This window comes from Herpailurus yagouaroundi, unplaced genomic scaffold (genome assembly GCF_014898765.1).
Source record: "Herpailurus yagouaroundi ecotype Mexico unplaced genomic scaffold, PumYag 77, whole genome shotgun sequence".
In the NCBI taxonomy this organism is placed as follows: domain Eukaryota; kingdom Metazoa; phylum Chordata; class Mammalia; order Carnivora; family Felidae; genus Herpailurus; species Herpailurus yagouaroundi.
In genome coordinates, this window is record NW_024412388.1 from 8,992,825 (window position 1) to 9,015,743 (window position 22,919).

The following is a 22,919-nucleotide window of genomic DNA, read 5'->3' on the forward strand; positions in this document are numbered from 1 at the left end:
CCTGCTGCCTCCGTCTCCTGCTCCATCCTGTCCTGTCCTCCCAGCAGCCTTGAGCCCTCCCACACGCATGGCGCGATTCCCCCCTGTCCTCCCCAGCCATCGCCACCCCCCCTCCCCGCCCCCGAGGGCTTTACTCTCTGCCTGGCCCGCCTCTTGGTCACTGTCCTCATCTTTCCTTGTCATTTTCCTGGTTCTGCCCCCTCCCCGCCACCCCATCCTGGCCTCTTCCAAGTTGTCCTCTTGCGATGACCACACAGGGATCTGTCTAAAAGTTGAGCCCCAAGGGTGAGCAGGATCGAGATGAGTGGGTCCAGGACGGGGAATGGCGTGGAGGGAGCCATGAGGCAGGTGTAGCAGCGGACAAAAGCCTAGCTGGGGCAAAAGCCTCATTGGGAGCAGTGAGAGCACAAGAGGTTATGGGCTGTTTGGGGCCAACTAAAGGAAGTAGTAACAAATATAAAGATTGCATTAAAAGTGGTTACAGCGGTGATTTTTGGAGTGTGTGCCAAACGCTTTACATGTCTTACGTCACTTAATCCTTACAACAGCCCCATGAAGTGTATACGGTCTATAGATGAGAAGATTGAGGTTTATTAACCTCATTTATTAAACAAACAAACAAACAAACAAACTCTGATGCTGTCAGCTAATAAGGGGGTGGGGGAGGTGGTGGTGTCTGAATTCAAAGCCAGGCATCTTCACTCCAGCGTCCATGATATGGTTTTGGCACAACCCTCGCCTCCTATCAGGGGTTGAGGCAGTGGGAAGCCATTGATAGTTTTAGAGCAAGGGAGTGACTAGAGCAGAGAGTGAATTAGGAAGATCACTCTGGCCTTGGTGGCAAGTCAGATGAGGAGGGACTGTTGCAATAGTTTAAGCAGGAGCTCTGGGCTGAGGGAGTTAGCAGCCAAACAGGAAGGAAGGATCGGAGGCTTCAGGGAGGAATAGGAGGCCTTTGGACTAGACCTAAGACCTAGTGTGGGACAGAGGTTCTCAGGAGGAGGAGGAGGGGTTGCCCCTCTGTACCGCATCCTGCAACACAAGGTCCCTCTGGCTTCAGCCCTGCCCCGGCCTGAGCCAAGTGATGGTGGCCAGCGTCAGCCTCGTGTTCCTGGAGCTGTCGTGGGCAGCCACCGGTGAGCCTGGCCTCGGTCACCCGGGCTACCGCCGGGGTGCCATGGGACAGTGCATGGCTGATCCACTCGTCTCAGGTGTGAGGTGAGATCTCAGGACTTCTGGGGAACTGCATAGCTCTGCTGCCGAGGGCCTCGAGACCCTGAACTCCGCTCTGAGCTTTACTTTTCCCCACTGGTAAGGTGGGGATAACAGCGTCTCTGTCACTTTGCATCCGGGCCGGGAGAGTGCAGTGAGCCCAGGGCTGGGACTGACATCCCGGGAGGGAGGCGCTTCTGCCTTCCCCGAGCCCTCAATTCTCACAGCCCCTCCTTCCCAGGAGGAGGGCGGTTTTGATAGGAGAGGCGGTGGAGACAGGGAGGTTGAGCTGTGTGCTCAGGCTGTCAGCTTACTAGAGGCGGAGCCAAGATCCCACCGCAGGCCATCGCGCTCCAGAGCTCTGTACTTTGGCGGTGGTCGCCGTGGCTGTGACAGGCTCTTATCTGAAAGCTGTTGCTTGGTCTACCCCAGCTAAGGACAGACACCTCCTGCTCTCCTTGCGAGCCATTTCCTGCCCAGTTCTCATGCTGACTCCACCTCGTTTCAACTAACTGGAAATGAAAACTTTTGCATCTGTTAAACAGTTCAGCCTCTGTGAGGCACCTACCGTGGGCCGTGCCCTGGGCTGGACATAGAGCAGCAAGTAATAAAAACCCAACGAGGAACACTTAGCTCTTACTGCCAGCCGGGCACGGCACTGGGCACTTGACACGCGTTGACTCAGTGAATCATAATGGCTCCATGTGGTGGGCACTATATTCGTCCCCATTTTATAGATGACAGAACTGAGGCTGGGGAAGGGCAGAGCTGGGATTCAAACCCAGATGTCCGGCTCAGAGCCAGAGTGTGCGGACGGGGCATGGTGCCTGCCTTTGAGGGGGAGATACTGGGAAACAGGTAATTAACCAAGAAGAGGTCTGGGCAGGGTAGAGATCTACTCAGGTTGTCACTGGGGCCCCCAGGAGGGACCTCTGGCGCCATCTGGGAGTTCGGAGGTTTTGCTAAAGTGGTGGTGGAGAGGACCCTTGAAAGAGGCTGGAGACTTGGCCCTGCCGTGGGGGTCGGGATGGTTGGGCAAGGGAACCGGACGCTGCAGGGGGCCGCGCAGCGGTGCCCGGGGCCTCAAGCTGGGGATGAGCTCATGCCCGAGGGCCGTGGAGCCAGTGGTTTTCAACGGGGCCAGACTTGGCTGCAGGAAGGTGATTTGGGGTCCATCTGGAAAGCCTGGGGACCAAGAGTGAGGAGGCTGTAGCTGGCAGGAGATGCCAAGGGTGGGGAGGCGGGAGCCGGGTGAATTGAGGGGGCCACACCGACAGGCCAGTGTGTTGGGGGGGGGGTCGGGAGGGATGGAAAGGGGTGTCCTCTGCAACTAGCCGCAGGGTTCCTTGGGGGCAGGGGCCACATCCTGCCATCTTCGAGCCCTAGCACTTTGCACAAAGGCGGGCCCCAAGAACCGGATACCAGCCCGGGCTTCCTGTCTGCCCCAGGCTCACTTCTAAAGCGACATCACAGGCAGCAGGCAGGGAGTGGGACGTGTCACCCCTGGGCCGCCGTCTGTGATGTGGTCGGTCTTTCCTGACGCAGACGCTGTTCCTCTCCATGACGGCAGGCGAGCCTCCGTTGCCTGGTCCCAACGTCGTTGCCGCGTCGGCCTGGCCTGATGTGGCTGCACCCTGCAGTCCGCGGGGCTCCCACGAACCCCCAAGATCGGGGCCCAAGCGGCTTTGCCGCCTCCCACCGCACCGCAGGGCCCCAGAGACCTGCCATGCAAATGAGGGGGTTTCTCTATTGCTTGAAGATGGTTTCCATCCGTGTCGGGGTCCCTGGGTCCTTCTGCAGATGCCTCTGCCCCTCCCCATGGCTGCGGCCTCTGCCCCGGGGACCCTGGAGACCCTTTCAGGAGAGTCCCTGAATCTGCCTGCACCTTGCTCACTGAGTGTTCTCCTAGGAGACACGCTTCCCCTCGGGGCCCCTCTTCTATAAGACGAGGGAGCAGGACAAAACCACAGCATATAAAATTGTCCAAGGACACGGAGGCAGATGGAACCGTGACTGCTTCCTGTCTGCCGCCGGCTGGCCGGCTGCTCTCGGACTTAGTATCGAATCTCCCAAAGCCTCTGTTTCTGCACCCCTAACATGGGGTGATGTTGACCCCCTTGCGTTGCTGAAGGGATAAAACGAGAGAACGCGTGTGGTGCCCAGGGCTGCGTGTATACAGTCGGCGGGTCTCCCGGGTCTGCGCGGCCTCCACGTCCTTCTGGCTCCGCGACAAGGGTAGCTTTGAGAGGCACGTGCTCCTCCCCGAAGCCTGACGCTTCTCCCAGTGACCTCCTCCCCCCTCCTCCCCTCCCCGCCCTCTCCCTCCCAGCGGTGCTCCCAGTGGAGGCTGGGAGAGTGACCCCTTCCCAAGGGTACTGGCATCTAAAGCGGGGGGGAGGGGTCTCCAGAAAATTAAAAGGCCCCGAAGACCCCAAAGGCGTCGATTGCGCTCACGGTGGCAGGAAGGGCAGAAGGCTCCGTCCCCAGTTTGGTACTCTCAGATGACGCCATCCTGGCGGCCACAGCTTCCCCTTCCCCGGTCCTGCCCTGCTTTCCCTTCCTCTCTCTCACTGTTTATAAATAGAAGAAATCGAGGGCCGCCACCTTGGGGTACACACGGGGCCGGGCCCGGCTCCAGGAGCGGGAAGGACAGAAGTCATCCGTGCAAGGGTTGCCCAATTCCCCGCGAGGGCACTGACTCCATCTCAGACCGGTGAGGCTGCCCTGGCCTGCCGCTCGCTGGCTGGTGACCCCAGTGAGGGGTCCACCTTGAATTGGTGTCCCCTCCCCCAGCCGTGGCCGCTCTGGGCTCTGGTCGGTCGGGCTCCTCCAGGGTGACAGAGGGAGGGAGGTCGGGAGGGGAGGGGGCAGCGGGCAGGAAAAGGCACTTCCGACTCACCAGGTGAATGAATGAGGGATCAGAGAGGCGGTGCCTCCTGCTCCCGGGAGGGGCAGAGACTGGGGCGGGGTCGGTGCAGTAATGCCCAGCACCTAGGGAGCAAGTGCTCAGTACTGTTTGCCGAGTGAATGACCGTGTCCACTTTCGTCCCTGACTTCCTCCACCATTAAATGGGGGGGGGGGGGGCTGCTGACATGGCGTCTGAAGCTCCTGCCACCTTCGAGCCTCTGCCGCCAGCCTGAGGATGGGTCCTCTCCGGAGCCCGGTGACTCAGGCGGCTCTGGGACGAGCCAGGTCTCGGGCACTGAACGTCCCTGCCTGCTGCGGAGGACCGGCCTGGTCTGAGGTTCCTGGGTGGTCACCTGAGGTCAGAGATTGTTGGCCCGAGGCCGAGAGGGGTCCCCGGTGCTGGAGAGGCATGTGTGTGTGAGAGAAAGAGAGCCCGAGGAAAGATAGAACCTGTGTGCCCATGTGAGCCAGGGCCGAAGGTCCGGCTTGGCACGGAGGTGGGTGCGTAGGAGCTGGTGGCACTGCGGTGGCTCGGGGACCAAGGCGGAGGGCAGATCTGAGGACCTGGCTCTGTCAGCCGTCCTGAGGAGGGGACAGAGATCTCTCCGGCAGGACCAGAGCAAGAGTCACATCCCTGCTCCGCCCCATCCTTCTTGGATGACCTTAGACAAATGACTTGATCTCCCTGAGCTGTGAGATGGGCACACGCCCCCCTGCTTTGGGGGGTGGAAGTTGGCTTCCGTGAAGCGCCTGCCGCCTGGCCTGGCTCGTAGTAGGTGCTTCGTGAATATCCCATGGTTTTCCTTCCTCCTCAAAGGGCCAAAGCCGAGAAGCTGGAAGAGTGATGTAGGCCACGTGGTGGGAGGGTGTGCTGAGTTTGGGAGGCACTTGAGGTCCCGGGTCTGTGTCGAGGGGAAGGGACGCTTGGGTCCCGTGTTCTGGGGACCTCCCCAAGAGAAGAGAGGTGGGGGCGCCTGGGTGGCTCAGTCGGTTAAGCATCTGACTTCGGCTCAGGTCACGATCTCGCGGTCCGTGAGTTCGAGCCCCACGTCGGGCTCTGTGCTGACAGCTCGGAGCCTGGAGCCTGTTTCAGATTCTGTGTCTCCCTCTCTCTCTGACCCTCCCCCGTTCATGCTCTGTCTCTCCCTATCTCAAAAATAAATAAACGTTAAAAAAAAAAAAAAAAGAGAAGAGAGGAGAAGAGAGGTGGGAGAGGAGGAGCAAGGAGTGGGGCTCTTGTGCCGTGGCCTCAGACACGTCACCTCGCCTCTGAGCGTCTGTGAACGTCGTGGGGAGACTGCGGGACCGCAGATCTCGCACGTGCAGCTGCGCCTGGGAGACAGCGGGTGTGAGGGGCCCCGTTCCGCGGGTTTCTTCTGTCCTGGGTGGAGGGAGGCCCATGTTGAGCAGAGGAAACGAAGCAGCTGACCCTGATGTGGTGACACAGCTCTGAAGCCTGTAGGAGGTGAGCGGGGGACCCTCGTGGCCTCCTTGTGCACAGTCCTGTGTCACCCTGGCACCAGCCACGCCCTGGGATGGCCTGGAGCCTTTAGAAGGCCAGGGAGGTGGCTTTGCTGCTCTGTCTCCGTTTCGCACAATCTCTGTACCTCATACATTATGTTAGCTAGGTCTGCCCTTCCTCCTCCCTCTCTTCCTTCATGTTATCTCCTCTCCCTCTTATTTACGGATCCCGTCCATCCTTCCATCATCCATTCATCTGTCCTTCCATCCATCCATCATCCATTTTCTCCCGTCCCCCATCCCCACACTGAGTCACAGATTGCCTGCCTGTTTAAATGAGTGGGTTGTTTAAAGTTTATTTATTTTGAGGGGGGAGGGGCAGAGAGAGAGGGAGAGAGGGAGAATCCCAAGCAGGCTCTGAGCTGTCAGGGCAGAGCCCGATGCCGGGCTCGAACTCACAAACTGTGAGACCATGACCTGAGCCGCAGTCGGCCGCTTAACGGATTGAGCCACCCAGCGCCTGTAAATGAGTGGTTAACAGTCATCAGTGATTTCCAGATTTTCACCTGGGGACGCAGTGTTTTGAAAGATTGGGTTGGCTAAACTGCTGAGTAAATTGAGTCATATCCAATTCATTTCCTCATTTTAAAATGTCAGAGCTCCCCTGTGGGTGGGTGTATGTGGATCTGAGCCTCCCCAATACCAGCCCAAGGATCCAGAAGCTTCCACAGTCCTGGGTTTCCCAGAGACCATTTGCCACCTTCTGGGGCCATCCAGAGACCCCTGGCCTATGTGGCCCCTGAGGTGACTGAGGCCTGGCTCCCAGGGCTGTGGTTTGGCCGGGCCTCTGCTCTGGGAGCTCCGCAGTAGAGGGAGTGACCTTTTGTCCCACTCTGCAGAGGGGCTTTCTGTTCCTCATTGTTTAGCCATGACGGGGCTGTGGTTGTTGGATTTTTTTCTTTGTTTTGTTTTTTTTCCCTCTGTCCGAGAACATAAACAGGCTTTAAGATTGCTCAAGGGAGGGCTGACCTCTTCTGCCAACCGCCAGCTCCTGGGCTCTGGAATCACACAGAGCGGCAGGAGGAAGTGCAGGGAAGGGTGTTTATAACCAGATTCTGACAGGAAGAGGCCCCGGAGGGGAGGCCTCCGGGCAGTGGCCTGGGGGCTATGGGGGTCCCGCTGTCTGCCTACATCCAGGAACCTTTGGCCTGTGGGTGGAGAGAGCAGAGACTTGGCCAAGGCAGGGCCCTTTCCCATCAGGCCTTTTGAACCCTGACAGGAAATCCTCCCCCCAGACAGGGCAGGCCTCCCCCGGCTGCACCACAGGAGCTTCCCTGGGAGGGTGAGGGTTTCTCTCTGCCATCAGGAGCCTCACTGGCCCTGTGGCTCTCAGCCCTGCGTGAGTGAGGGGCTTCCCTATTACTGCTGAGGTTCCATGTGTGGAAGAAGCCCACAGTGTGCTGTGCTGGGGGCGGGGGGGAGGGTCCATGAGACCTGTGCCAGCCACCCTGCCGGGATGAGAAGGAGGTGCAGCCCTCCCTGCCCTCGGGGCAGCTGCCTGGGGGGGGGGGGGGGGGGGGGGGCGCTCAGCCAGAGGAGGGGCACAGCCCCTGCCCTCAGGGAAGCCACACAGCCGCAGCCTGCAGGGAGGGCCCGTGTGGGGGGCTGTGGGGGACAGTCAGGCCCTTGGCTGGGGTTAGTACACAGTTGAATGGAGTGTGCAGAGGTGGCTGTAGGATTCCTCTGGTTTAGGGGCTCCCCTAGCCTTTGATCTCTGGGTCTGCTCTGCGTGCCCCTGCCCCCAGATGCTTTGGACGCTGACAGTGAGCCTCACCCCCAACCTCGAGGAGACCTGATAAGGAGGCTTGCTTCGTCTTTTGTCCAGTACCTGGCAGCCTGTTCTAGGACCGGACGGGGAGGGAAGAAGGACTCTGTGTGTGTGTGTGTGTGTGTGTGTGTGTGTGTGTGTGTGTGCGCGCGCACACACACACACGCGCGCGCCGACATGAGCAACTGTGGGCATGTAAGCTTATAGTCCAGATGGGGTGGAAGTTACTTTTTTAGGCTCTGTGTTGTGCAGGATGGTTCCCACTTCCCCTGCCAGCCGCCCGTGTCTTTCCCAGCCTCTCTTGAGGGGTTTTGGCACTGGCCCCAGGGTGGAGGGTGGGCTTCGGGGGCAGGTGTCTGCACCCATGTTTATGCTTCGTGGCCATGGTGCTGGATTGGACCCCTTGAGGAAAGATGTCATGAAGCCCACGGCTTAGATTAGTGACCCCTGAACACCTGCTACGTGCCAGGCCCTGGGGTCATAGCAAAGAGTTACCCCCGACCCCGGGCTTGGAGGGCACCCGTCTTGGGTGGGGGTTGGCATAGCCATGTGTGCCAGGCACCCTGGGGGAGGGGGTCGGGATGTTGGGTCCCAGTGACTATTCAGGGTGGGGTGCGTGCGGGGAAGCCTTCAGGGGGAGCCTGCTGAGAAGAGAGAAACAGGGATTTTTTGGGGGGGGTCCTCCCCCACCCCTGCCCCCTCCCATGGCTTCCAGGTGTTGGCACTCAGCGGTGTGCCGCCAGGGTGGGTCTGGGGCTGCTCCCCGGGGCTGCTCATCCCCCATGTAGGACCCGGCCAAGAGTCTGGCTTCCCCAGGCTCTGCCAGTCGTGCCCCTGCCCCCAACCCCCGGCGGTGCTGTGAAGGGAGCAGGGGAGGGCCACGTGCAGCTTCCCTGCAGCCCGATCCCTGGGGGGGGGGGGGGGGAGGGGAGGGGGGCAGGGCTCTGTCAGTCCCACTTGGAGGCCGGAGCCCTTACCAGGCAGCACCCAGGGCAGCTGGGGAATGGGTGCCCTGCTGGGAAAAGGGGCTCTGAGTGGAGAGCAGCAGCACCTGCTCACTAGAGCACCTGGCGCCCCATAGGTGCTCAACGCATGGTAACTTGTCATTGTTGGTCATCGACAACCATTCACCTACTGAGCCCCAACCCTGCGAGCATCCCGTGCTGGAGGCTGAGGGTCTAGAGATGATGAGGCCGTTGTTCCTGTCCCCTGCATTGCAGACACTTATGGTGTGTGTGTGTGTGTGTGCGTGTGTGTGTGTGTGTGTGTATGCACGCGCCCACGTGGCAGGACAAGTAGGTACCCCGTTTGAGCACAATGAGCTGGCTGTTAGAAGGGGCCCTATCCAGTGTTCCGAGAGAGCCCAGAGGAGGAGGAATCAGACACAGCCTGGGGGAGTCAGGGAGGGCTTCTCAGAGGAGGCAGCATTCAGCCAGGAACATGAAGGGGTGATTCCCAGGTGCAGGAAGGAATAGGAGGAATCCTAGGCAGAGGGCCCTCTTGTGCTGGGCACTGTGGTTCTCTGTGACTGAGGCCACTGGCTTTGGTGCCTCACATCCGTCCCCCAGGAGTGGTAGGGGCTAGCCCCGTGCTCCGGCCAGCTGGCTCAGTGCCCCCGCCTACAGATGTGAGTGTGCTACACTGAGGGAAGAAGAAGAGGCAGTGAGAGAAGGCGAAAACTCTCCTACCTTCCCCCCAAAGGGAGAAGTCCCCGCGTCAGTAGAGCCGCAACAGGGAGAGGGCCAAACACCTGCAGGCCACAGGATGGGGATATGGGTGTTAAGTGTGACAGTCCAGGGGTGGCCATGCTGATGGCTGTCCCTCCCTTCCCTCTTCCAGGTTGCATTACTCCCCTACGTTCCGGAGCCTGGAAGCTCATGCCAACTGACAGAATACTTCAATGAGAGGACCCAGATGTGCTGTAGCAAGTGTCAGCCTGGTAAGTAAGGGGTGGCCACTGGGGCCCTGACCCGCTGGAGAGGGTGTGTGGCGGGCGGGGGTGGGGGGCCTTGGAGTGGGGTAGGTAGGGTCACGGCGCTCAATTCTTACCGCATTCCTTCTAGTTCCATGAATTGGCCTCACGCTGCCTCCTGCTTCAGGGCCTTTGCACATGTTGTTCCCTCTTTCTGGAAGAATTCCCAACTCCCTTTCTCTGCTTAGCATCTGCTAAGTGTCAGGTGCTGTTCTAAGTGGTGGGAATACAACAGAGAGCAGGGCAGAGAACAGGGCAGAGAAAATCCTCACCCTCCTGGATTTTGCATCTGACAGAGGCACAGACAAACCAACAGAGGAAACAGACATGTGGTCCCATCAGAGGGTAAATGCTGTGAAGAAAACAAGGCAGGGTAAAGTCAGTGGAGACAGATGGACTAGGCCTGCTGTTTTATATGGAGTGGTCAGGGAGTCTGACACCCTCTCTGAAGAGCTGACACTTGGACAGAGGCATGCAGGAGGTGAAGGAGTGAGTTGTCCAAATGTACAGGAAACAGCCTGTTGGGTTGGGGAAATAGCAAGTGCAAAGGTCCTGAGGTAGGAGCCTGTTTGGCGAACTTGAGGACCAGTGAGGCCAGTGTGTGGCCCAGAGTGAGTGAGTTGGCAGGAGCCATGGTAAGGAGTTTAGATTTTATTCTGCGGAAGCTAGGGAGCCATTGGAGGGCCCCTGAGCCATTAGCCTTAGGTGTGGGCAGGCACATGTGTACCTGTCATCTCCCACAGCCATTTTAAGAGACCTCACAAGTGACTCTTTTTCTGTTAATTGGCAGGGTCCCCGTAAGAAGTTACTGGATTAGCACAGCAGTGAAGATGGCAGGATAGGGCTCAAGGCTCAAGAGAGAAACTCCTTAATGGTTTGCTTTGATGTTGTCCTATCTCCTGGCATGCCTTCTCTCTAGGCCCACAAGTCCCATGTCCTCATCCTTGGCAGGAGACCAGGGACTACATTTGTACTGTCGGCTTACTGCTAGTTCACACCCACAGGTAAAGAGAATTGTAGCTATCGAGAAGAAAGGAGCTAGAAAACCAGTTCTCGCTAAAGTGTGATTGACCAGTAACAGGCAGTCCCATTGGCGGAATCCCAGGCATCTGGAAAGAGCAGAGGGAAAAGTATTTTATGAGCATCAGGGGTTTGGAGATGGAGTGACAGCTGGGACCTGCAAGATGTTGGATGACTCGGTGAAGGACTTGGAACCCTTTCAAAGAGCCTTCCCAGCCAGGCTTTAAGACGCTGGGGCTCTGGGGAACGGTGGATGAGCCCGGGGCCCCGGCAGAGCTCCCACCCCACTGACCTCTGGCCCTTGCTTTCTCAGGCTACCATGCACAGTCGTTGTGCACCGAGACCTCAAATACCGTGTGTGCCCGCTGCGAGGACAGCACCTACACCAAGCTCTGGAACTGGGTGAACGAGTGCTTGAGCTGTGACTCCCGCTGCACCTCTGGTGAGTGGGTTCAGAGCCGGGGCTGGGCCCCGACACCTTCCCCCGGCCGTTGTGCAGCCCAGCCCCTTTGACTGAAAGTTGGCTAGGATTACCCCAGGCCAGGTGTTTTCGTGCTCCGGAGCCTGGGGTTGTATGGGTACAGCCCTTCCCTGTTTACCAACTGCATTTTTTTTTTTTTAAGTTTAGTTATTTATTTTGAGAGAGACAGGGACAGTGTGAGTGGGGGAGGCACAGAGAGAGAGGGAGTCGGAGCATCCCCAGTGATCTCCGCACTGTCAGCGTGCAGCCCGACATGGGGCTCGAACGCACGAAACAATGATGAGATCGTGATCCAAGCCGAAACCGAGAGTCGGATGCTTAACCCGCCCAGGTGCCCCATCAACAGCATTTTCATCTTCTGTCTCACCAAATCCCCTTTCACGGCCCCATGGGCAGGCAGGCCAAGGGCGACCATGAGAGAACCGTGCCCGCGAGACCGCGGGCCTTGGCACTGCGTGGCCAGCGTTCTTTTTGCCCCGTGCTGGGGCGTGGGGCGGTCCACCAGCCTGCTGGAGACCAGAGCTCTCTGTGGGTGGCGGGTTGGCTGGGCGACGCGGTGGGCACGGTGGTGGGCAGGGCCGGCGGAGGCGGTAATAACCCTGGGTTGCCCTCTCGCTCTCGTAGACCAAGTGGAGACTCAGGCCTGCACTCCGGAACAGAACCGCGTCTGCACCTGCAGGCCGGGCTGGTACTGCACGTTGAAGAGGCAGAAAGGGTGTCGGCTGTGTGCACCCCTGCACAGGTGCCGCCCGGGCTTCGGCGTGGCCAGGCCAGGTATGGGGCTGGAGCCAGTGGGCCTTGGGGACCCCGCTGGGCCTCTCCTTCATGGGCACCAACCCATCAGCTCAGCCCGGGAGTGTCAGCAGTGGTGGCCAGCTGCCCGCCATTTCCCCCTACCTCCTTTCCTCCGGCATGCCAGATTAGACTCCTACTGTGCACTAGGCCCTGGGGATCCAGAGATGGGTCAGCTGAAGCCCAGGGTTACTGGAAAATCGGGTGGTGCCACGGAAGATGAACCCACATGACCCCGGAGACCAGGAAGTTACTAGATTTGGTTAACCGTCAACCTCGGCCCAGTGGGCACGTGCACACACACTTGTGTGTTTTAAGGGATGGAGGTGAAGACAGAGGTTCGTAGGCCCCTCAGACTTCCCCCGGGACTCTTGTGCCAAGGCCCAGTTGTTCTGCTAAGTATTTGAGTTGGCGACGGGTTCCAATTTTTCCTCGAAGGAACTGCAACGTCAAATGTGGTGTGTGCTCCCTGTGGCCCAGGGACGTTCTCCGACACAACGTCGTCCACAGATGTCTGCAGGCCCCACCGGATGTGAGTGGCTGGGTCGTTTGGTTCTGAAGGAGCAGGGAGGGCAGTCCCTGGGCGACCGTGGGGTCTAGAGCACAGACTGGCCATGCCATGGTGCCTGAAATCCCCGCATTCGTTCCCTCGGGTGGAGGCATTGCCAAACCCCTGTTCAGCTCCTGGGTGGGTTTATCCTACAGTGGGTGGGTGGGGCCCAGCACAGACAGCAAGTGAGTGGCATCCTTGCCCTGGCAGTCAGCACTGGGGGGGGGGGGGCATGGGGAGAGGTGGGGAGGGGACAGACAGGGGCGGTTCTGAGGGGTCGTGTGGCACGAATACTCTCTCCTCCCTTCTGGCTCCCATGAGTGAGCCCAGCCATGCTGAGTCCTCAGGCCTCTGTTGTGCCCTGACCAAGCCTCCTCCTCCCTCAGCTGTGGCTCAGTGGCCGTCCCTGGCAATGCAACCATGGATGCCGTCTGCGCATCTGTGCCTCCTACCCTGAGGATGGCCCCACGCCCAGCCCCCACGTCCCAGCCAGCGTCTACACTATCCCAGCAAGTGGAGCCGACTCCAGGCCCTCGCACGGCCCCTAGCACCTCCCTTCTGTTCGTGATGGTCCCAACCCCCCCCAGCTGAAGGGCTCAGCACGGGCGACATCTCTCTCCTCATTGGTAAGTCCCAGGAGGGCTCCTTCAGCCTCCCTGCGTCCCTTCCCCTGTTCGAGCTCCGAGTCTCTCTGAGAGCCCCCTGCAGTCTGCACCCTTTGCTCTGCTCTGGGAGGCGAGTGATGAGGCTTGTCTTCTTCCAAGACCTGGTGCTGTCACGAAGAACTGCCCGGGTGGGAGAGGCAGGGTCCGCGTTTTATCTGCAGGCAGAGGTGGTTTCCTGGTTGCCGTCTCTGATGAACTCATTAGCCGCTGGGGTGGGCCAGGTCACCCCATGGGCTTCCCTTCTGGGATTAGGACTACCTCAAGGCCAGAGGTCTCAAACTGGTGACCCTGGGGCTGGATGTGGCCAAAGACATGTCTTGTTTGGTCAGATTTTTTGGTTATTTGTCTTGTGATTAAATTTGAGAGTCAGGCTTGCCCCTCCTGTGACATCCCAGACGTGTTTGGTCACTGACTTAGCTGCCTGGCTCCCTGGTATGTTTGAGTTTGCTTTCTGTAGTTGTTTGGAGCTTTTCTTTTTTGTTCTTCTAGGACTGATTGTGGCTGTGACAACCTTGGGTCTGGTGATCATAGGGCTGGTGAAATGTGTCATTATGACCCAGAAAAAAAGTAAGTTTTCATTCCTTTTTCTTTCATGCATTCATTCTTTCATTCATTCATCCGTTTCTTCAGGACACATTCATTCATTCATTCATTCATCCATTTGTTCAGGACAGATTCATAATTCATTCAAGCATTTGTTCAGGACACATTCATTCATTCATTCATTCATTCATCCATTTGTTTAGGAAGATTTTCTGGGGTGCCTCCGGTCAGTCCAGTGCTGGGCATAGCTTTGTGGGTCAGACAGCTGGATAGGGCAGCCCCTGTTCTGTAGGAGCTCAGAGCCTGGGGTAGAAGGCAGTGCCACTAACTTACCTACTAAAGAGGCAAGATGCGGGGCACCTGGGTGGCTCAGTCGGTTTGGCGTCCGACTTTGGCTCAGGGCATGATCTCATGGTTTGTGAGTTCGAGCCCTTCATCAGGCTCTGTGCTGACAGTGCAGGGCCCGTCTCTGGATCCTCTGTCTCCCTCTCTCTCTGCCCCTCCCCGGCTTGTGTTCTCCCTTCCTCCCTCTCTGTCAAAAATAAACTTTAAAAAAAAAAGAAAAAAAAACACCTTTAAAGAAGGCAAGATGCCACAGAGCTGTCCAAGGGGGTGGGAGTCTAGGATTGTGTCTGGAAATCCCGGGGGAGTCAGGCCTTCTGGAGCAGGTGGCATCTGAGCTGAGTCAGATTTCCACGGGCAGACGTGTGTAGGAAAGAAAAGGCACGTTGAGGAGAAGGCACTGTGTGAGCACATAGGGGGACGCCAGAGAATGGTTGAGCGTGGCAGAGGGGGTGGGACACGGTCGGGCCGTCTGGGGAGTTGGGGAGGGCAACTGTGCACAGCTCCCAGGGCCGGGCCTGCTCTGGTTGGTTCCGCTTGGGCCCCATGCTGCCCTCCTAGTTAGAGCAGGTGTGGCCTGAGGAAGCCATGCTCCCTGACTTGTCGCCTCTCTCTTCTTTGCAGAGAAGCCCTTCTGTCTACAAGGAGAAGCCAAAGTGGTGAGTACCCCCTCTGCCCTCCCCCTCCTCCTCCTCGCCAGTCTCCTTACTGGTGGGCCATGTCGTGCCCACGGGCACTGGTGCATTCTGGGGGTTGGTCTGTCCGGTGTCTGGGGGTGCGCAGCCCTGGGAGGCCGAGGAAGGGCCAGCCTGTGTCTGTCCCTGGGGGTTAGGCAGCCCTCCGTGGGCTCAAAGAGGCTGCGAGTGTGAAGGGCACCGTCAGAGCACAGGGCGCTGGCGGTGTCAGCGGCAGGCACGTGGTCACGGACGCTTAGTGTGACGGCGGGCAGATGTGAAATGGCGCATGACTCCGTGTCCTCGCCGTCAGAAGGAAACAATGTCTGCTCAGCCCAGCCTGCAGGGCAGTGCCATTCGCTCAGCGGCAACAGTTGGCGGGCTGTCCGTGACCTTCACAGAGCGCTTCCCCGTGGAGCCGCGCTGGGGTACCCTGGTTTTCCAAAGAGGGCCTGGCGTCGTCTCTGGGGTTGAGGTAGAGGTGGGAGTTTGGGTCCCAGACCCTGGGCCCTGCTCTCCACTTCGATCAAAGCAGCTCACCTTTGATCCTTTTTAAAAAAATTTTTTTTTCACGTGTATTTATTTTTGACACAGAGACAGAGTGTGAGTGGGGGAGGGGCAGAGAGAGAGAGAGAGAGAGAGACAGAGACAGAGACAGAGACAGAGACAGAGAATCAGAAGCAGGCTCCAGGCTCTGAGCTGTCAGCACAGAGCCCGATGTGGGGCCTGAACTCCCGAACTGTGAGATCATGATCTGAGTGGAAGTCGGACGCTTAACCAACTGAGCCACACAGGTGCCCCAGTTAAAACATTTTTTTAATGTTTATTTATTTTTGAGGGAGAGAGACTGAGTGTGAACAGGGGAGGGGCAGAGAGAGAGGGAGACACAGAATCTGAAGCAGGCTCCAGGCTCTGAGCCATCAGCGCACAGCCCCACGTGGGGCTCAAACTCACGGACCGTGAGATCGTGATCTGAGCCGAAGTCAGACGCTTAACTGACGGAGCCACCCAGGTGCCCCAATTCATTCATTCTTTTTCTTTCTTTCTTTCTTTCTTTCTTTCTTTCTTTCTTTCTTTTCTTTTTTTTCTTTTCTTTCTTTTCCTTCCTTCCTTCCTTCCTTCCTTCCTTCCTTCCTTCCTTCCTTTCTTTTTTTTTTATAAATTAGGGTGCGTGAGGGACTTTTGTTAGAGACAGACCACTGACACAGTAGTTCATCAGTTTCTTATCAGGAAGGCCTTTGCCTGAAAGTGACCGAAAACTTAAGGATGACTTAAAGCAAAGGGGCTTTTCTTGCAACCCAGAGTTCGGGGGGCTGACAGCTGCTGGAACAGTTGGGTTGCATCCTGTGAGGTCGGCAGGACCCTAGGCTCAGCCACCTTCAGCCTGTTGGCCTTTGTTCTCTTGCTTGTGGCCTTATATCATAAGATAGTGGGCCCCACTTTGCATGTGGCCTCCAGGTTTGAGGCAGGAAAAAGACGGGAAAGAGAGCGGCCAGGCCATTGATGGTGCCTTTTATCAGGAAATCAGACGCTCATAGCCCTGAGTGGGCTTCTCCTTCCCTCTCATTGGCCAGAGTGGTATCGTGGGGACCACCCTTAGTTGCAAGGGGGGGCTAGAAAAGGGGGCGCTTTGCTTTCCCAGCCTCTGTGGTGGAGGAGGGGAGGGACAGGACTTGGAAACGGGTGCGGGGTGAGCTAGGACACAGTGTTTGCTGCAACCCCGTGCCTGGTAGGCAGGGCAGAATTTTTACCCACTTTACAGATGGGGAAACAGAGTCTGAGGCACTCCCTCCATGTCCCCTGTCCTGCTGGGGCAAGGTTTCTTGACTTCAGCAATTTTGATACCTGGGGCCAGATCATTGTTTGTCACGGGGGGGCTGTCCCCTGCATTGGAGGCTATTTGGCAAGATCACCGGCCCCCCCCACCAGATGCCGGGAGCACCGTTTCTCAGGACCAGCAACCGGAAATGCCTCCAGATACTGCAAAATGTCCCCTGGGGGAAGGACAGACTTGCCCCTGATGGAGAACTGCTGTGCAAGGGAAGAAGCTCAGCCCTTGGTGGCCCAGTGCCCAGGGTTTACACAGGGAGTCGGACTTGGTAGGGACTAGAGACCGATCTCCCCTCGGGCAAGAGAAGAGGTGCAGAGAGGAAAGCGGCTTGTCCCAGGCCATACAGCAGTGTATCTCTGGACCCCTGGCCCAGTGCTCTTTGACCTGCCCTGCAGTATTTCAGCAGATGCACGTTCTGGTTTGGAGGTTCAAACCATTTCTCCTTCCTCCAGCGTGCAAATGCCACTCCTTCCTTTTTCTCTGGCTTCAGTTCAGCGATGCTGACAGCTGCTGCCGGGTGGCACTGAGAGCCAACACACCCAGCAGCCTCACTACCACATTCTGTCTCCCCACCCAGGGTTTCCCAATACTCCGTGCGCTGAGGGTGTCTCGGGTGTGGCCCCAGCAGCCTCTAACTTCCCCTTTCCGTTCACGGAGTTTCGTGTTCACTGAGTGTAGCTCAATTATCTGCAGAGTGTGGTTGAGTATCGCGCCCAGTGGTGTGCTGGTAATCGGCTCTCTGGGCGGGAAAAAAACCAAAAAATCCCAAAAACCCGAGCTCGAATTTGCGGTGTTTGCTCCCACCATGGCCGGTCTCAAGCTGCCAGGAGCTTGCTGAGTGTGCAGCTGGGAGGAAGCGTGTGAGCCCGCTGCTCCTGAGCCCCACGCCAGGCCTTTTGCCTGTCCCCTGCCACCGAACCCTCACGCACCCCTGTGAGGCAAGCACTAGAACCAGTTCCATTGTGCAGATGAGGACCCTGAGACCGAGCGAGGGTCAGCTACCCATGTTAAGCTTAGACCACTAGGTAAGGGGCATAGCCCGGGTTTGAGACCCAGTCTGAATCTGCAGGCTTTGCCCTTATCCCCCAGCAGGGCCTGAGCTCACGGGGTGGGCGTCTTCCTAGGTGCCCTCCAGTGCCCAGGCTCCCGCCCCTGCCCCTGTCATGCTTAGCCTGCGTCCACTCAGCTGGTGGGCAGAAGCCCCTGCTGAGAGGCCACCGGGTCATGCTCCAGACCTGGGCCGCTGGGGCTGGGAGGGGGGAGACCCAGCGCCTCCCACCCCTCCTGCTGCGGAAGTGACTCCAACGCATGGCCGGACGGTGGCCTCCCTTTGTTTGGACAAGGCCAGCATACCCACGTATGTGAGCTCACCCACAGTCACTCCCACGGACACACTGGGAGTGTGGGCTCATGTTTAACAACGAGACTGAGCACCTGGGAGGTGCCGAGCGTGTGTGCTCGTGCATTGCTTCGTCTCACAGCTGTGCTGACACCCAGACAGCATGATTATTGCCCCGGTTTTTATTTGGGAAATAAAATTTGGGCTCAGAGAAGTTAAGTGACTTTCCCTAGGTCACACAGCTAATGAGAGTGGCCAGAGACACAAGCCTGTCTTCACCACCCCCAGCACGTGCCCTCACATGTGCTCCTACACACACAGACAAGTGTGTGTGATGTTTTACCTCCTGCCCCCCACACACACCTGTGCATACAGAGGTGTGAGCCTCGTGAGCACACACACACACACACACAGGCAGACGTGGAAGGACCTGACTGGTGACTCTGCCAGAGTCCCTGCCTCTGGCCATGTTGGGGGCTGGGCATGCTGGGGGGCTAGCAGGCTGGAATCCTGGTTTTTGAGTGAGCTTCCTCCATACTCCCCCTCACTGGGGCCCCAGCCCAAGGAACAGGACTCAAGGATGCATCTGCCCCACTCAGAGCCTGCCTGAACTTTGCAACTTGTGGCTTTGAGAGAAGGAGGCAGATCGTGACCTTTGGGGGTTCCTGCTCTGCCCAGCCCCAGCCACAAGTAGAGCAGCAGGAGACTGGCTCCCCAAAGCCCCTTCTTTGGGGTTTTAAGGAATGACATTTGGGTGCCCCTCTTGTCCCTCCTTCCCCTGCCTGTCCAAGCGCAGAGCAAGGGTAGGAGTGCAGTCCAGTAGCCTAGATCAGACCACCTGGGCAAAGGTTCAGCCTGAACTTGAGATGCCCTCCATCCCTCCAAAGCCCGGGGCCGTGAACCAGGGAGGCAGGACGCAGTGGGAAGCCAGCATCTCTGCTACACGGATCTGGCACCACAGACCAGACCGGCTGTGATGCTGAGCCAGGGACTCACCCTCTCTAGGACGCTGTGGCTTCAAGGGACAGCTTGCAAAGAAGATCCTTCCGTCCTGATGACCGAAGCAGGCTCAGCTGAGGGAGAGGCTGTAGCCTTGGTGGGCGGGGCAGGGGCTGGGTGGCCGTAGTGATTGGCCAGAGAGTGGACTGCTCAGAGAGCGCTTGGGATTGGAGGCCAAGGGGTGTCAGCCTTTCCTGGGGAGTGGGACCCGACATGCCTCCACCCCTATGGCAAAGGCCTTCCCTCTTACCTTACTAGGCCATGTCCCACCAGCCCTTCCCTTGCTTTGGTCCTCATTCCCCCCGGGACCCTCTCATCCTGCACTGGTCCAGGGGCCAAGGGCAGCAAGTGAGAACGTGGCCCCTTCTGTCTCCTTTCTTCCTGGGATCTAGCAATCACCCGGGACCCCGAGGCAAAGGCTCGGGTGCCTATTCAGCTGGTGTGGGCAGGCGACAGGCTCTGAGTGGAGTTTCTGGGTGCTCCCCGAGCAGGAATACGTGGAAACTGGTACCTTGTCTTGGGCCTCCAGACCTTGAAAACCCAGACACTCGGGAAAGCTGTCAAGGGTTTTAGCCCACCTTACCATGTCCTAATTGTGTGACCTCAGGCAAATAACTCAACCTGTCTGGTTCTCGGTTGCTACATCTGCAAACACTGGGCTGTTAGAAGTATCAATATAGTGTTTTAGAAGGACTTCGGCTCAGTGCTTGGCATTGAATGGCAGATATCAGCTAATACCTTATTATTATTGTCGGTGTTAGTTATGTTCTTCTGTGGGGAAAACTTATTAGGAGTTAGTCACAGAGCAGGCTTGGGGAATAGAATCTGGAAAGGGTTCTTGACCCAGCGTGGCCCAGGGCTCTAAATAAAAGGGCTGTCTACTCTGGAATGAGGGATTGAATACAAGGGCCAGTGAACGTTTTCCGTGAAGGGCCAGACAGTAAATATTTTAGGCTTTTTGGTCGTATGGTCTCTGTTGCAGCTACTGAAACCTGGTGTGGTAGCAAGGAAGCCGCCACAGATTTGTACATCAACCAACGAGAGTGGCCGTATTGCAATACAGTTGCATTTATGGGCGCTAGAACGTAAAGGGCACGTAATTTTGCGTGTCACAAAATATCATTCTTTGAACACTTTTTTCAATCATTTAAAAAATGTAAAAACTCTTCTTGGCTCACAGGCTGTCTGTACAAAAACAGTAGCAGGCCAGATTTGACTCATGGTACTAGTTTATCCCCACCCCCCCCACCCCCCCGCCTGATTTAACAAACCCTTGTGTGGAGCTTTACGGTGTAACAGGCCCTGTCCGGAGCACCTTACAAATATCCAGCCATTGAATCTTTGTGACAGCCCTGGGAGGTCGGCTTATAACTCCCCCTTGATATATGAAAGAAAGGAGGCACAGAGAGGTTAAGTAACTTGTCCAAGGGCACACAGCTAATAAGTGGTGGAGTCGTGATTTTGTACCCACGTGGGTGTGGTTCCGTGCTCTTGGCCGCCAGGCTGGACCACATCACCCTGTGCTGTTGGGGTGACCTTAGGAAAGCCACTCTCCTCTGGGCCTCTGTTTCCTTATGCGAAATGAGGATGGAAATCTTGCCCCACCTCCAGGACTATTTGGTGAGTAGTCCCACCCTCTTAGGGCTCCCGCTCCAACGGAGCATACAAATGCTAATCACAGAACTCACGCAGAATCCCGCATCCCGAAAGCACCGTGTGTGGAAAGCAGGTGCAGGTGTGGGCAGAAGCGCTGTGTAAACTGGGAGGGTGCTGAGGCCACGGGGGTGCAGAAGGGTGCACGGGTGTGAGCAGGGAGAGGAAGACGAGCCGGCTGATGGGCTGACTGCTGTCGCTCCTCTCCTGCCTGTCCAGCCTCACCTGCCTGCTGACAAGGCCCGAAGTGCCCCCGGCCCCGAGCAGCAGCACCTGTTGACCACAGCGCCCAGCTCCAGCAGCAGCTCCCTGGAGAGCTCAGGCAGCACCGCCGACGGGAGGGCGCCCACCGGGACCCGGCTGCCCGCACCAGGCACGGAGAAGGCCGCCGGGTCTGGGGAGGCCTGGGCCAGCTCCAGCAACTCAGGTAGGATGGGGGAGCCCATCTGGCTTCACCCCCCGCGTCGTGGCTCTTCCTGGTTTCTGGCTTAGCCGGCCCCTCCTGGGCCTTCCCCGTAGGGCAAGGCCTGAGCTCCTAGCAGGGCATTGGAATGACTGTGTGACTAGCCTGGGCTCGCCCCCCCCCAGCCTCTTCTCCCCGTCAGATGCAGCACTGGGCCACAAACCTCTCTCGTTTCTCTGAACCTGCCAAATCTCTCCCACCTCTGCCCACGTGAGTTCTTCTACCAGGAGCACCCTCCCTTCTAGACAATCCCAGCTTATTCTTCGAGTCCCCGATAGCCAGGAAGGGAGTTTCCCTGCCTGGTATTATAATACATAATATGTAACATAATATTATATATTGATATCATATTTTCACACAATTATTACATATTGTATAATGCGTATCGCATAGTATATATTATTAGATAACATGTAGTATTATAGTGTTATATTCAGACTTATTATATTTTATAGATGGGGAAACTGAGGCCCAGAGAGGTTGAAGAGCTTGTTCAGGGCCACACAGCTAGTATACGGAAGAGCCAGGAATACCCCCTGGGCTTCCAGGTTCCAGAGCCCTCGGGTGGAACTCTGGATGAATAAATGGTGTCTTTAGGGCTCCACTCACTGTGGGCCATTGCCCAGTCCTTTGGACCTGAAGGGTCAGGATTGTGGGGACGTCGTGGGTGCTGGAGAAGCCCAGGCCCCATTTACACAGGATACATTCTGCCCTGGACCCGGTCTGTGACAGGGGTCCAGAAAGCCTGGGGCTTCCTTGGTGTATTTTGTAGCGACAGGCAAAGCCCACTGGCCTGCGTCTGCCCTTCTCGCCCAGGCTGGCGGGAGGTCAAGGAATGACAGTGCGCGCGGGTCCTTCCCGGATGCCCTCCTGACCGCTCCGGTGCCGTGAGGATCCGAACAGGCTCCTTAACCCTGCCTCAGTTTCCTCATCCGGAGATGAGCCCAGCATCCCCTTGGCAGGGCTGCAACATCTCTTCCTACCTGATTGTGGGACAGCTCCCTCCATCAGGACCGCTCCTGCCCCGGCTGCCCCCTGCACGGAGGCGCCCCCACCGCCGTGTTCCCCTCACCAGTGCGATGTCTCGTCAGCGCCCCCACCCAGCCCAAGAGCTCCCCAAGGAAGAGACGTAGCCCGTGGTCCTAAACTTTTGTTGAACGAGGGAACGGAACTCCAAATACAAACCCCTGGTCTTTGTCCAACTCTTGGTTTCATCTTTCTGATTTCCTGGTGACACCTCTCCTGCAGTCATCCTGGCCCCTTGACCATGTCTGCCCACCCCTTCTTCCTCCTCCTCCTCCTTCTCTTCCCCCTCCTCCTCCTCCTTCTCTTCCTCCTCCTCCTTCTCTTCCTCCTTCTCCTCCTCCTCCTCCTCCTTCTCCTCCTCCTCCTCCTCCTCCTCCTCCTTTTCCTCCTTCTCCTCAGCCTCCTTTTTAATGTTTATTTATTTATTTTTGGGGGGTGGGGCAGAGAGAGAGGGAGTCTGCCCACCCCTCCTACACCCTGCCACTTCTCTGTTCCCTACCCGACTCTCTGGTGTCACCCGCACTCTCCCCTTATCTCCTCCCACCCAGTCACCTCTCTCTCCTGTGGAACGTGTGGCTGTGCCCCCTTGTAGTCCCCCATCCACCCCTGCAATGTCTCATTCACCATGTGCAAAGGCCACGGTGACTGGGTGACATTTGGGTGCTATGGAGGCTCAGGGTGGAAATTTCCTTGAGGCCCCATGAGTTCAGCCCTCCCTCCCCTGGCCTGTCTGGGGCTGTTCCGAACACAGCAGCTCACTGGCCCCATCCTCCTTCCAGGCTTCCCTGGAGTTGGAAGCGAATGTCCGTCCGGCCCTCCCCACGCACCCCAGGCAGCACACGTGTTTGGGGACTTGGCAGGTCCCTGCAGGAAAAACAGGGACAGCTCTCACTCTTGGAGGGGTTGTCCCGTGTCCCCTCTCAGCTTATCCAGCATTCAGTCCCTCACCAACTAGCTGGGAAACTCAGATGCCCCCAGGGCTGGGCGAGCAGGTGGGCCGGAAAGTAGGCAGATATCCTGGCCTCAGTGGTGAGGACAAACCACCCCTACCGCATTCTGGAATCTCAGATTTAGGAAATCACAGAGGCAGGCCTACCCGGAGGAGAAAGATTTGGGGCAAAAGAAACGATCAGGCTCAGTGTTTCCTCTCCACAAAGGAG

The 22,919-nt window shown here is 57.7% G+C and overlaps 1 protein-coding gene across 1 annotated transcript in view; it reads left to right on the forward strand.

Annotated features, from left to right (window-relative positions):
* Positions 1–22,919, forward strand: part of TNFRSF1B (TNF receptor superfamily member 1B) — a 32,687-nt gene that overhangs the window by 7,290 nt on the left and 2,478 nt on the right. Inside the window, 9 exon segments of the mRNA XM_040461625.1 lie at positions 9,249–9,348; positions 10,715–10,843; positions 11,507–11,656; positions 12,113–12,206; positions 12,611–12,803; positions 12,805–12,850; positions 13,379–13,456; positions 14,399–14,433; positions 20,490–20,697. Of these exon segments, the coding sequence (XP_040317559.1) occupies positions 9,249–9,348; positions 10,715–10,843; positions 11,507–11,656; positions 12,113–12,206; positions 12,611–12,803; positions 12,805–12,850; positions 13,379–13,456; positions 14,399–14,433; positions 20,490–20,697 (1,033 nt within the window).